General features: G+C 40.7%; 1 protein-coding gene across 5 annotated transcripts in view; it reads right to left on the bottom strand.

The window, feature by feature from the left end:
* ATP13A5 (ATPase 13A5) overlaps positions 1 to 14923 on the bottom strand; it is a 116261-nt gene that overhangs the window by 62424 nt on the left and 38914 nt on the right. For all 5 annotated transcript variants that reach the window (XR_003510483.1, XM_027538253.1, XM_027538249.1 and 2 more), the window contains exons 8-9: positions 5307 to 5379; positions 4237 to 4365 (exon numbers count right to left, since the gene is read on the bottom strand). Coding sequence is in view for 4 of the 5 variants with exons in the window: in XM_027538253.1 (XP_027394054.1) it covers positions 4237 to 4365; positions 5307 to 5379 (202 nt within the window). In the remaining variant the exon portion in view is untranslated. The remainder of the gene's footprint in view (positions 1 to 4236; positions 4366 to 5306; positions 5380 to 14923) is intronic.

Below are 14923 nucleotides of genomic sequence, written 5' to 3'. Positions count from 1 at the left end.
TCCTCTACTTTCCCTAATGGATGTACAACCAGATATCTCAGATACAAAGAAAATCAGCTCGGAGTTCAAAAAGAATAAGCTTCAGAGACAAAATAAAAATGCCAATAACACTTCTGGGCTCATAGCTTTAAAAAGCACTAGAATTGGTTGAAACTGTCATCAGATTTTTGCTATTCAATTAGCAAGATAATGTTATATTTCCTACTTGGAAATACAGTTATACTGATTATAGTTACACAAGTTTAGGTTCTTTCTTGTGATCTAGGTAATATCAGAAGACAAGGACTTTGACATTTAAAATTTTTATATTCAGCATTTTCCCAGGGAATCCCAGGAAAGGATGGATTCTCCTAACAAAAGTTTGGATATCTATGTAGGCTGGAGAGGGTTTCAGAAGGAAAGACACTCACAGCCAACTGTTCACTTGGCTTCTGAGACCCGAAGATCCTGGATGCTGTGAAATTGAAACTCCCTCCTTTGTCCACAATGAGCCAGATGTCTCTACATGGTGACAGTGTTTTGAAAGGTCAGGTCCTTGTTTATTTATACTTCTGGGACCATCAGATTATAAACTACTTGAGGGCAGGGACCTTTTCTCATTTCTCTTGTTGATTCCAGCATACAGTTCAGTGCTGGCACATAGCAGGCATCTCTGAAACTTTATTGAATAAATGGATGAATGAGTGAATAAATGAAAGAAAGACAGGAGTGAGAGAGAAGAAGAAAGGAAAACAGGAAGAGAGGAGAAGATCTGATCTATCCACTGACTACAAGCTAGTCTGACAGGATATAAATATGAAATAACCTCTTAGGGGAATTCCTGTGTCCAGCTCAGACCACTACCTGATTCTGCACATACGATTCAAATAGATCAGTAATTCTAATGAGCAGAGGGAGGGTGAGGGACTGTGGCAGAGTGAAAGTTACCCCTCCCCCTCATAATTATCCCTAAGAGAACGAGGAACAGTAGTTGCAAGCGTAGGCTCTGGGGACAAAATGGCTGGGTTTAAGTATTTTATTTCCTTCATAGAACTTCCTGTTATTGGGAATTTATGTCATTTATCTGCCTTCATGTTTTCTGTCCTCCCACTAGAGTCCGCTCCATGAGGGCAGAAATCTGCCTGTTCACTGCTGTCTCCCCAGCACCTAGTAGAGCGTCTGCTCCATAGTGGGGGCTAATAAACATTTGTTGAATGAATGAATGAACGAATAAACAAATGAATTCTACTTTCAGCTCTACCACTTTCAAGCTGTGTAACCTTAGGCAAATAAATTACCCTCTCGGGACCTCAGATTCTCTCACTTTGCAGAGCTGTGCATTGAATGAAAAAACATGTGTAAAATGCTAGCATAACACCTAATATTTATGAGAGCTAAGAAAAATTAGCTATTGCTACCAGGAAAAAATTTCTCCCCACAGTACTCCTTTTTTCCTCTGGACCCTTCGGGAAGAGCTAAATCTTGAAGGGGATCACTGTCTCAGGAGGCACAAGAAAAGAGCAAGGGACTGGCTTTTGAGTTTCAAAAGCCACTCATAAATTTACCATATATTTTAGAGACCACCTGAGCGAAAGAAGAAAGCTTTTCTGCTCATCATGCCTTTCTTTTACTACTTTTCTAGCCAAATAAAAATCCAAAGAGTAGGAATTGGAAGAAAGTCTAAAGAGAGCTTGGATATTGTATGTCTATGAGAGAAGGGGCCCGAACCAAACTAAGACATGGAAACATTCTAGAAGTTTGTGGAAACTGAGAGCAAACGTCGCCGGGGTCTGCCTCATTTCCTGGTAGATAGGTCCCCGACGTTCCCCGAGCTCTGAGTGGCATGAGGCAACCACAGAGAGGAGCGTGTCCTAGACCAGAGGCCTCTCCCCAGTACCTGGCACAACTTCTGTAGCCAGACTAGAATGGGGGGCGTGGGGGCGGGGCTCCTGCTAACTGCTGGGGAGCTCCTGCTAACTGCTGGGATACCTGACTTATATCAGATGCTTCACACCACACACTTTCAAGAATGGCCAAATTTGAAGCCAAAATTAAAATGAAGCGTAGGTATAAAATAAAGTTGAGCTTTTTGCCTAGTGGAGTTTATGACGAGAGGATGAGGTTAAGATGATGCTAAGGAAAATTCTGCAATGCGCATGTGCTATAAATGGGACTAATCCTGAGAAAGGAAAAGGCAAGGAGACACAAAACAAAAAAACAGTACCTGTACCCATCCTAGAATCATTGTATTCACTCCTATGGTCCCTCATGCCTGGAAGCCAATCCACCTCCAACTTGGCCCCTTTCACTCATTAGCTGAGCAGCCCTAGTCTCTTCACTTCAGTTTCCCTTTCTGTAAATTGGGTATTATAATAGTGCCTAGTCTAATTTGTTTTATGTTACAATGAAGTGAGATATAAAAGTTGTTTATGCAAGTATAAATTGCTATAGAGATGCTAGGAATATTTGCTACTCTTCTTACATAAAGACTTCTGTATATGTAAAGGACTATTTTTGCACATGGAGGATATTACCTGAGTCACATTTATGAACACATACTCAAGAAATACAGTTGCAGTTTCAGGAATCTAACCTTAATCTAATTACTCCATCAGGATCCTTCCCAGGAATACATAGTGAGTGGGAGGATCTAGGCAAGCTATGTAATAAAATATTCAAAGCATGCTGGTACTGAGGTCTTTTTCAAGAAATTAATGAGAAAGAGATGGCTATATTTCTATTTTATGTGTTTATCTCTAAAGTTGACTTTATCAATACTTAGGCTGCATAGATATTAATACTGATGACTTTGTTTTTCCTGAAACAGGCCCTCAGAAAAGCCACTGACCATTTGAGGTCATTTTAGTTCAACTTTGCACATTTGTTAAAAGGTGACATTTTTGCGTTTGCTGCTTCTCTGGGACTTTCTGAGTTTTCCTAAGAATCAGGCAAGCATGATCCTCCAGGTCAGATGACCCAGGGGAGTAAACCCTGCTGTGTGTCCCCTCTCTAGTCTCACTGCCACGCTCTCTGTTGCCTTCAGAGACACTGTTCTTGGTTGTCAGGCTATTGGAAATGAGAGATAGTTGTTGCCTCTGAGTGAAGAGCACGGTTTTCTTGGGTGTGAGGTTTGTACTTGAGGTACTATGGCAACATTCTGGATGAGAGATATGATCAGTATGCAAATCGTCAACACTACCATTACAAGGCAGTTAGATCTTAACACATTAAAGGGGTATTTTGTAATTATACTGCACATATTTATGTTTACTGCATTTTCTTGTCTCAGTTTTAAATTAAGCAGGCTCATCTTTAATGGGAAATATGCTTCTGTTGAACAATTTAGGAATTAGAGAATGACTCTCTTTATGTTTAGGTGATGTTAAAAAATGTTGTGCATGTGTTTTTTCTTTTCCTTGTCTTACACTATTTGGAAACAGAAAAATGCACCAACTGTAAACACAAAAGACCAATAATTTCTTTTTCATGTTTCCATATGGTTCTTTTCTTCTTTAATTAAGATGCCCTGTGTATTTTCTTCTTCTTCTTCTTCTTCTTCTTTTTTCTTTTTGGCTTAAAGAATATGTTATAGATAGAGCCTTACTAATTACTCAAATTCAAATGGACTGTACACAAATGAGGACAAGGACAGTTCAAGCCGTAACTAGAAAACCAGTTTTATGCTCAGTGAGATCAACTGGAAACACAATTCTAAAGAACAGAACTGTTTTACTGCCTTTCTGGAAGACCCAACTCAATCTTTCTCCCACTGAAAACTGGGGCTCAGTTTTCCATCTACAGAATACAGGGCTGGATAAAGTCCCTATGCCCTGTCAATTGTGAGCTGACGGTTTTAGTCTGTGTTTTGTTCGAACAGGTGTATAAACCATCCTCATATTTATAAAGAGATTGTGCATCAAATAGTAGGATCTTCTCACCCAACTCTAAACTCAAAGCATCTTATTCATCTCACTCATGGGGTAGTTAATTAATTACAAGTTGTATCAGTCTTTTCTTCTAGGTTCATATGTATTGTGGTTTTCATTCTGATATTTTAAAATTTCCTTATCTACATATATTGCTTTCATTCACATGAATAGCCTGGATGTGTCTTCCCCATCTATCTCTCAATACCTTTGTGGTTGTTCAGTCACTAAGTTGTGTACATAAAGCAGGTAAGTGTATGCTGATCTGCTTTGCTCACTTGGCCTGGTTGTTGGAAGGAAAGAAAGAGGAAGCTCCATGACAACTGCCTACCTGTGAGCATGCCTTCATTCACCACGCAGCTTCCATCAATCAGAACAGCATCGCAAGGCAATGAAAGCTTTCCTGGAAGAATAAGAACATCTCCGGGAACCAAGAGACGGGATTCCAGCTCTTGCAAACCTATATAGGAGCAACATTTTCATGATCAGATGAACTTTTCATGTTTTTACCTAACAATCAAAACAGCTGAGAACTCTTATCAACTTTTTGCTCAAGAACTACCCTGCATGCTCACCTGCTCCAGCCTCTTTCCACTCAATTGCAGATTCCCAGAAAACTAGGATTAGGGAATTGGTGTCTGGGTCTTAGGAAAGGATTTGCTCAGCAATAAGATCCCATCTTGATCCTAGTACCTGGGACAGCACTCTGTCCACAGGAGACCCTTAAAGGGCATTGGTCCATGGAAGAGTGCCCCTTTGCGTCTGCTTACATCCTTTAGCTGGGTTCCTGACCCCCTATAGCACACTCAGTACTTGGATCAGGGCCCATGTAAACACTCCAGACAACTTCCACTGCTCTGGAGTACAGCTCCTCACTTCTTGCTGCGAGCCATGGTCACCTCAGCCCAGGTAACTCGGAGCAAATGCCCACTGTCCATCCAGTCATCCATAAGCCTTATACAGGTCTGGTTTCCATATAACAGATACAAATATATGTTGCTGGGTCTGTTTGAGATGGTTAGTTAGCAAATCAAAAAGCCTTAAGAAGGCTTACCCAGTAACATTCCAGTGAGTGAAATATGGAGTACAGAGGGGATTTGAAATAAACCAGACATTGAGTAGAAACAGTTCAATCAGGGCTGGCATCAGGGTGAGGCATGCCAGGCACCTAAGGTACAGAATTCAACAAGGGGCTCACTCTCAGTATCCTGCAGGTACAAGTCAGCATTCTTATGACCTTGCTGCCTTAAATTTTCAATCTATGATGACTTGTTTGCCTTGCCCAGCCCCAGTTCTCAGTATAATCAAAAGAGACTTCCTCCTTGACTTATCATCAAAACAAATGAGACCAACTCCACTCCAAATACTAGGATGCTGATGAAAGCAAAACACATCACTTACCTTTGCCTTTTACAGTGATCTTGACCTGGACTTTGTTGTGATCCTCCACGAGGTTGTGCAGCTTCACTGATTGCTGTAAATTTAAAGTCAGTATTTAAATATTAGATAGTCCATATCCTGAAAACCACCTGATCTCAATACAGTAAATGCTGAACCTGCTGCCACAGTCAAACTGACTCTGGGAAAGACTCAAGTCTACTTTCCAAGCTCCTACTTTCCTGTTTCAACCCCTACCTCACTCAACTCCCTATGCAGAGCAGCAAGTATGCTCATTAGCTTAATGCTATTTCAATCCCAGGAAAAATGATGCACAGCCACTGTTTCACCAGCTAAAGCTAAGGATCTGAGACTTCGTTTCTGGAAGATGCATGATTAGACTGAAGAAAACCAATGACACCACAAACAGGTGACTCCCCTTCTCTGTGTCTCTGTTGCTCTGTCTGTAAAAAGCAAAGTGGAATTTGATCTGTAAGGGGTTTCCATTGTAAGAGCCTCTGAATACTTAGGTTGTATTTTGATTGCATGTGAAACAACTATCACCTCTTCTATGAACTGGTGGATTTTCATATTGGATAATTCTGCAGACTGGACTCATACTGCTCTATTTGGAATTCTGGTGCTACAACTTTTCAGTTATTCAGCCTGTTTAACCCCCTTTTCCTCATCTAAAGGCAAAGGTAAGAACAGTATCTATTTTATATGGTTATTTTAAGTTACTTTATGCTTATTTTACTTATCACTTTGAATAGTACTCATTACTATAGTATGAGTTTGATGAATGTTGATGACTAATAAGAAAGCTGTCATTAAAGAAACAAAACAAAACACTTTTCTGAGTACATCAGCTGAACAAATTCACTTGAAGTGGGATTCATTGAGGTAAGACCCTGACAAAGTGGAGAGAATGGAGGCAGCCTGGAGAAGTGGAGGAAGCATCTCCTAGGATAACTCAGGGAATGAGAAAACAGAGGTGAGAGAGGATGTGATCCACAGAGTCACCTAAACTGACTCTTAGGCCACCAGCCAGAGGCGAGTGCAATGCCAGACTAACCGGAGCCTCCCTGGAAGGCTGTGTATGGATGTCAGTTACTCAGATCAGATCAGATCAGTCGCTCAGTTGTGTCTGTTTCTTTGTGACCCCATGAATCGCAGCACGCCAGGCCTCCCTGTCCATCACAAACTCTTGGAGTTCACCCAGACTCACGTCCATCAAGTCAGTGATGCCATCCAGCCATCTCATCCTCTGTCGTCCCCTTCTCCTCCTGCTCCCTATCCCTCCCAGCATCAGAGTCTTTTCCAATGAGTCAACTCTTCCCATGAGGTGGCCAAAGTACTGGAGTTTCAGCTTCAGCATCATTCCTTCCAAAGAAATTCCAGGGCTGATCTCCTTCAGAATAGATTGGTTGGATCTCCCTGCAGTCCAAGGGACTCTTAAGAGTCTTCTCCAACACTACAGTTCAAAAGCATCAATTCTTCGGCACTCAGCCTTCTTCACAGTCCAACTCACATCCATACATGACCAGAGGAAAAACCATAGCCTTGACTAGACTTGACTTTGTTGGCAAAGTAATGTCTCTGCTTTTGAATATGCTATCTAGGTTGGTCATAACTTTTCCTTACAAGGAGTAAGCGTCTTTTAATTTCATGGCTGCAGTCACTATCTGTAGTGATTTTGGAGCCGAGAAAAAAAGTCTGACACTGTTTCCACTGTTTCCCCATCTATTTCCCATGAAGTGGTGGGACCGGATGCCATGATCTTAGTTTTCTGAATGTTGAGCTTTAAGCCAACTTTTCACTCTGCACTTTCACTTTCAACAAGAGGCTTTTGAGTTCCTCTTCACTTTCTGCCATAAGGGTGGTGTCATCTGCATATCTGAGGTTATTGATATTTCTCCAGGCAATCTGGATTCCAGCTTGGGCTTCCTCCAGTCCAGCGTTTCTCATGATGTATTCTGCATATAAGTTAAATAAACAGGGTGACGATATACAGCTTTGACGAACTCCTTTTCCTGTTTGGAACCAGTCTGTTGTTCCATGTCCAGTTCTAACTGTTGCTTCCTGACCTGCATACAAATTTCTCAAGAGGCAGATCAGGTGGTCTGGCATTCCCATCTGTTTCAGAATTTTCCACAGTTTATTGTGATCCACACAGTCAAAGGCTTTGGCATATTCAATAAAGCAGAAATAGATGTTTTTCTGAAACTCTCTTGCTTTTTCCATGATCCAGCGGATGTTGGCAATTTGATCTCTGGTTCCTCTGCCTTTTCTAAAACCAGCTTGAACATCAGGAAGTTCACGGTTCACATATTGCTGAAGCCTGGCTTGGAGAATTTTGAGTGTTATTTTACTAGCATGTGAGATGAGTGCAATTGTGTGATAGTTTGAGCATTCTTTGGCATTGCCTTTCTTTGGGACTGGAATGAGAACTGACCTTTTCCAGTCCTGTGGCCACTGCTGAGTTTTCCAAATTTGCTTGCATATTGAGTGCAGCACTTTCACAGCATCATCTTTCAGAATTTGGAATAGCTCAACTGGAATTCCATCACCTCCACTAGCTTTGTTCGTAGTGATGCTTTCTAAGGCCCACTTGACTTCACATTCCAGGATGTCTGGCTCTAGGTGAGTGATCACACCATCGTGATTATCTGGGTCGTGAAGATCTTTTTTGTACAGTTCTTCTGTGTATTCTTGCCACCTCTTCTTAATATCTTCTGCTTCTGTTAGGTCCATACCATTTCTGTCCTTTATCGAGCCCATTTTTGCATGAAATGTTCCTTTGGTACCTCTGATTTTCTTGAAGGGATCCCTAGTCTTTCCCATTCTGTTGTTTTCCTCTATTTCTTTGCATTGATCACTGAAGAAGGCTTTCTTATCTCGTCTTGCTATTCTTTGGAACTCTGCATTCAGATGTTTATATCTTTCCTTTTCTCCTTTGCTTTTTGCTTCTCTTCTTTTCACAGCTATTTGTAAGGCCTCCCCAGACAGCCATTTTGCTTTTTTGCATTTCTTTTCCATGGGGATAGTCTTGATCCCTGTCTCCTGTACAATGTCATGAACCTCATTCCATAGTTCATCAGGCACTCTATCTATCAGATCTAGGCCCTAAAATCTATTTCTCACTTCCACTGTATAATCATAAGGGATTTGATTTAGGTCATACCTGAATGGTCTAGTGGTTTTCCCTACTTTCTTCAATTTCAGTCTGAATTTGGCAATAAGGAGTTCATGGTCTGAGCCACAATCAGCTCCTGGTCTTGTTTTTGCTGACTGTATAGAGCTTCTCCATCTTTGGCTGCAAAGAATGTAATCAATCTGATTTTGGTGTTGACCATCTGGTGATGTCCATGTGTAGAGTCTTCTCTTGTGTTGTTGGAAGAGGGTGTTTGCTATGACCAGTGGATTTTCTTGGCAAAACGCTATTAGTCTTTGCCCTGCTTCATTCTGTATTCCAAGACCAAATTTGTCTGTTACTCCAGGTGTTTCTTGACTTCCTACTTTTGCATTCCAGTCCCCTATAATGAAAAGGACATCTTTTTTGGGTGTTCTAAAAGGTCTTGTAGGTCTTCATAGAACCTTTCAACTTCAGCTTCTTCAGCGTTACTGGTTGGGGCATAGACTTGGATTACTGTGATATTGAATGGTTTGCCTGGAAACGAACAGAGATCAGATACCTCTAAATAGAAGAGGTCTAAATACTGTCAACAGTACTTAAACACCGTAATTTAGCTTACCATACAGCTTACCATTGGAGAAGGCAATGGCACCCCACTCCAGTACTCTTGCCTGGAAAATCCCATGGACGGAGGAGCCCGGTAGGCTGCAGTCCATGGGGTCTCGAAGAGTCGGACACGACTGAGCGACTTCACTTTCCCTTTTCACTTTCATGCATTGGAGAAGGAAATGGCAACCCATTCCAGTGTTCTTGCCTGGAGAATCCCAGGGATGGGGAAGCCTGGTGGGCTTCCGTCTATGGGGTCGCACAGAGTCGGACACGACTGAAGTGACTTAGCAGCAGCAGCAACAGCTTACCATACTTCAGATATAATAAAACTTCTCTTTAGATATTAAATTATTTTTGTCTGTTGTGTTGATAATGTTTAATGTTATAAATGTCATCAGTCTTAGACAAGAATTATACACAATTATGCAACTTTCCTCTTGAGAGAACATAATGAGTTTGGTAAGTATGGTGTTAATATTTATGTAGAACAATTTATTATTTATTTCAGTTTTGCTTCAAAAACTAAAGTTCGGTCATTTGGGCCAATTGAGTGGAAGAAGTGATATTACTGTTGGGCACATATTCGTTGGCCTAAGGTGACTTCCTGAGGCTTGCCTGTTGGCGCATTCATTTAATTATGGATGACAATAAGAACGTGGTTTGGTAGCAAGACCGCTAGATTCAGTCAGGATTCCTGAGTGGGTTGAGGCTTACCCACCAACCAGTCAGGTACCCCTATATAATAACACATTTCACCATATAAGCTGTTTCCTTTGTCAACAGACAACAATGAATTGGATCATTTTCAGGTTCCCTTCAAGCTCTACAAAAACATGATACTGATTTATTTTGCATATCAAAGATTCATTCAGATTTCCAAGGCTTCATAGGAGAAATATTCACAGCATAGCAAATGACTCAAATTATTGTTTTTAAATAGTTTAAAACTTTATTCAATCACCAAGTGCCAGGTGTTATTTTAGGTACTTGGAATATGTTGCTTGATTTTTTTTAATCCTCAAAATAATCCTATGATGAAAATGCTATTACTTCCAGTGTACATATAACTAAAAACAAAAACAATAAAACAAAAAACAGGGGCTTAAAAATGTTAAAGTAACTTGCCCATAATCACTGACTTATTAAGTATGAAAACCAGCAACAACAAAAAGGTTCGTCTGACTAAAGCCTTTTCTGTGGGTGAAAATGGTCTCTGAAAGTGCTTGAAAGCAGCTTTTGTCCTAAAGAGAAGAGAAACATCCTTCCTTACAAATTCCTTTGTTTTCTTGCATAGCAAACTCCTTTAGTTAATGTCAATTTCAACTTTGCTTAAGAGGATGGTAACACATTTGGAAGTGGTGAAGCCTGGGTCAATAATACTTGACTATAATTCTGCAAACTTATGAAGGCATAAAGCTGAATTTGTTTATCAAACTCAGCATCTTGCATAACCTGCCAAGCTTTCCTGTCTTTGCTTGAGCTATTCCCTAGGATGTTCACCCCCATTTTCTACTAGCCAACTCTTTCTATTCCTATACATAAAGCCCTGTTGAAATATCTCCAATCCATAAGTCCTTAACACTCGCAGGAAGAATTAATTGTCCCACTCTCTGTGTTTCCTCCTGTGTTAGTGCATAGATCCCATTCCACTAGAGCTATCTGTTTTCTTGTCAGTTCTCTACTCCAAGTCAGGAGGTTCAAAGATGGGACTACATATTCATCTATGTATCCCCTGTGGCCTTCACATAGTAGGCCCTTAGCAAATATTTATTTAACTCAGCTGAATAATTCTACTTCGCCCAACATTCTGCAGTAAAATAATATAAGCATCCTCTTTGAGCTAATGTACTCAGAAACACTACACAAACGGGTTTCTATGACAACCAACCAGCTAGGAGAAAGCCAGCACTGTGATGCTTGCCATGATTTCCAAGCTCACTGCCTGATTTTCATTAGGTCCCCTCTGGTTTCTCCAGTTCCTGTTCAGTGAGACCAGGATTCCCTTCCAAAATGAATTTGCATATTGTTATTATTCGGCGTCTGTTGCTATGTGTCCTTGTGTTTGTGGTGGCTGGATTTCCTCCAGAGATGAATAATGAGGGCAGTAACTCAGGTGTCTCTTGAGCCCAGCTCAGTCCTGATTGAGGCAGAGAACTATGGGCCAGCTATGTCCATGCTATTGACAGCGGCCACCGTGGAGCCAGCAGTGGAGCGTGCAGTACAGTTCAATGGAAATGCAAATGGATGCCAAGGTTTGTGCTCATATCTGCGTCAAAAGTGGTACAAAGGGACCATGTTGCACTAGGGCGTTTCTTGGCCTAGGCAAGGTAACCTCTCTCTGTGCGACATTGTCAGTGGCTAGAGTGGGTGCAGGGGGATATCTTATTCCACTTCTGACAACATTCTTCTCCTTTGCAGTTTTCAAAAGCATGTATTTGTTTAGCATAATTTAGAAATGGCAGTAAGTAGATGATTTTTCTTCCCTTTTTCCCAGCTCTCCTGCCCAAATCTGCTCTTTGTTATAAATTATCAAAATTATCATTTACTGCCACAGGAAACTCACAAGTTACCTGGAGATTTTGCTCAAGGGGAAAGTGACTCAGAGTCAGGAAACCTGGGATGAAGGTCTATAGCCACCCTTCCTTGGGTGAATGTGATTAAATCACTTTACCTCCCTGATTGCTCCTATCCCTCCCTGTAATTTGTGTATCATTTCACAGTTTGCCAAACCTCATACAAGCACCTTCATTATAAATATCAAATTCCACTGCAAATTGTAAAGCACTAAATGGATTAGCTGAGGACTATTTAATTAATAATATAGCAATTAATTATTATTAATTGCTGAGGACTTGTGATTTAAACTACAAAGAGATAGTTGCAGGAAACTGGCCCTTTTTGTATAGTGTTACAAGAGGCCTTGCAGGTTGGGTCAGATAAGCTTTTATTAAAAAATGCTAACTGCTAATGGGTTTAGTGTCCTCATTTCAAAGAAGCCTTTTGCAAAATTGCCATCAAGTCTGAAATTCCCATGCTACTGTTTGGAGTAAAGGGAGGCATTCAGGGATTTTTAAGTTGTAGGATCTGAATGTTTAAATTCTATGAATAATTTTAAAGTAAATATTAAGAAAATGACAAATAGAAAAAATTAAAATACCTAATTTTGGAAAAGGAGAGCTTTATAACAAAAAAAAGAGGAGACTTTTAAGACAAAAACCCAGAAACCATAAAGAAAAGGAAACATATTTAAATAGACATATTTTTTAAATCTAGCAAAAGTCAAGGTCAAGATAAAGAAGATTTAAAAAACAGAACTTTTTCACATATATAATGGATATAAAAAAGACAGTAAATAAAAGTGCAAATCTCTTTTACACAAAGGAAAGTGTGTCTAATCTCAGTAGTAATCAGGGAAGTGTAAATTAAAACATCAATGAGACAGAATTTTCAAAAATGTATTAGATGGAAAATTTTAAATACCAAGGTATAACACCTAATGCTGGTCAGGATCTGGGAAAATAGATATTCTCATATGTTGCCAGTAAGAGACTGAATTATTCCATTTAGGAAAAATAATACTACAGTATTTATTAACGTCCAAAATATACATATCTTGTTTTGCTGAAAAAAGAGACACAAACACTAATATGTAAGGATACACTATATTGTTCAGTCACTCATTCGTGTCCGACTCTCCGCGACCCCATGAATCGCAGCACGCCAGGCCTCCCTGTCCATCACCAACTCCCAGAGTTCACTCAGACTCACGTCCATAGAGTCAGTGATGCCATCCAGCCATCTCATCCTCTGTCGTCCCCTTCTGCTCCTGCCCCCTATCCCTCCCAGCATCAGAGTCTTTTCCAATGAGTCAACTCTTCCTTGTTGTATATCTTCAACGATATACAGCTTTGACATACTCCTTTTCCTATTTGGAACCAGTATGGTGTTCCATGTCCAGTTCTAACTGTTGCTTCCTGACCTGCATATAGGTTTCTCAAGAGGCAGGTCAGGTGGGCTAGTATTCCCATCTCTTTCAGAATTTTCCACAGTTTATTGTGATCCACACAGTCAAAGGCTTTGGCATAGGCAATAAAGCAGAAATAGATGTTTTTCTGGAACTCTCTTGCTTTTTCTATGATCCAGTGGATGTTGTAGTTAGTTTTAATTCAATATATGTGTTGTAGAGAAGAAACCCCTTATTTTCCATAAAGAGGAAAACAGTTGAATAAATGATGGTAGGCCATGGAATATCACATCATTATTTTTAGACATAATTTAAAATTATTTGTTATAGTGGATGGCCATTGTATAAATTGTAAAGTGAAAAACGCCAGTTCCAGTTTAATTCATATAGGACAATTCTGTTTTGATTAAAAACAAATTAAGAAATTCATCAAGGAACTTCTCTGGTGGTATAGTGGATAAGAATCTGCTTGCCAATGCAGGGGACATCAGTTCAATCCCTGGTCCAGAAAGATTTCACATGCCTTCGAGGAACTAAATCCATATGCCACAACTACTGAGTCCAAGTGCCTACAGCTTTTGCTCTGCAACAGGAGAAGATTGAGAAGTCCATGCATTGCAAGGAAGAGTAGCCCCTGTTCGCAGCAACTAGAGAAAGTCAAGCGACTGAACTGAACTGAACAGAAACTTGTCAGGCTGGTTTCAGCAGAAGTTGAGAGTTTATGAAGATGCAGAAATGTCCTATGAACCTAAGGTGGGAAGCACAGCCAAGTCTCCCAAGGGAGTTTCCAGACTAGGTGCAGGGAAACGCTGTGAGAAACAGGTTACTCTCTCTGTTGGACTGATTATTGCTTACCTCTATGTCTCACTGTGTATTTTGTTCACTCTTTTCCCTACTTTTTCTGAGGAAGTGTGTGTGTGTGTGTGCGTGTGTGTGTGTGTTTCTCTGCTTGTCCATATGCAGGGATAGAGGGTTGCCACCCTGCTCCTAACTATACATCATAGATCACTTTCCTAACAGAATATGGCCAGCAGCTTCAAGCTTTTATTCCAGGATTCCAGGCAGAAGGATTCCAGTCAGCTTCCACCAGATCAGATGCCCCCTTTCCAACTAGTTGTGCCAGTGGAGGGAGAAAGCCACATGGAACAAACCATCTGTGGGCTTCCAGAGCTCTAGGTACACCTAGTTTTCAGAAAAAAAGGAGTGAGGGTGCAGCATTTTCTCCAAAATATGTTTGCTTCATTGCATATTTGCCATAGAATAGGAGGCTGGGAGGAGGAACCCAGGTTCCTCAGCTCAGCCCCCTGGTGAAGTCCATCTACGCTTTACGTCCTTGGGTTCCATGAGCTCAGTTCAATTCATTTCAGTTGCTCAGTTGTGTCCGACTCTTTGCAACCCCGTGGACTGCAGCACGCCAGGCTTCCCTGTCCATCAGCAACTCCCAGAGTTTCCTCAAAGTTATGTCCATCAAGTCAGTGATGCCATCCAACCATCTCATCCTCTGTCGTCCCCTTCTCCTCCTGCCTTCAATCTTTCCCAGCATCAGAGTCTTTTCAAATCAATCAGTTCTTTGCATCAGGTGGCCAAAGTATTGGAATTTCAGCTTCAGCATCAGTCCTTCCAATGAATATTCAAGATTGATTTCCTTTAGGATGGACTAGTTGGATCTCCTTACAGTCCAAGGGACTCGCAAGAGTCTTCTCCAACACCACAGTTCAAAAGCATCAATTCTTCAGCACTCAGCTTTCTTTGTAGTCCAAACTCTCACATCCGTACATGACGACTGGAAAAACCAAAGCTTTAACTAGATGGACCTTTGTTGGCAAAGTAATATCTCTGCTTTTTAATATGCAGATATTAAATATGTCTAGGTTGGTCATAACTTTCCTTCCGAGGAGTGTCTTTTAATTTCATGGCTGCAGTCACCATCTG

This window comes from Bos indicus x Bos taurus, chromosome 1, assembly GCF_003369695.1.
Source record: "Bos indicus x Bos taurus breed Angus x Brahman F1 hybrid chromosome 1, Bos_hybrid_MaternalHap_v2.0, whole genome shotgun sequence".
Lineage (NCBI taxonomy): Eukaryota > Metazoa > Chordata > Mammalia > Artiodactyla > Bovidae > Bos > Bos indicus x Bos taurus.
The sequence above is the reverse complement of the archived record's forward strand: the minus strand, read 5'-3'. Positions and strand labels throughout refer to the sequence as shown.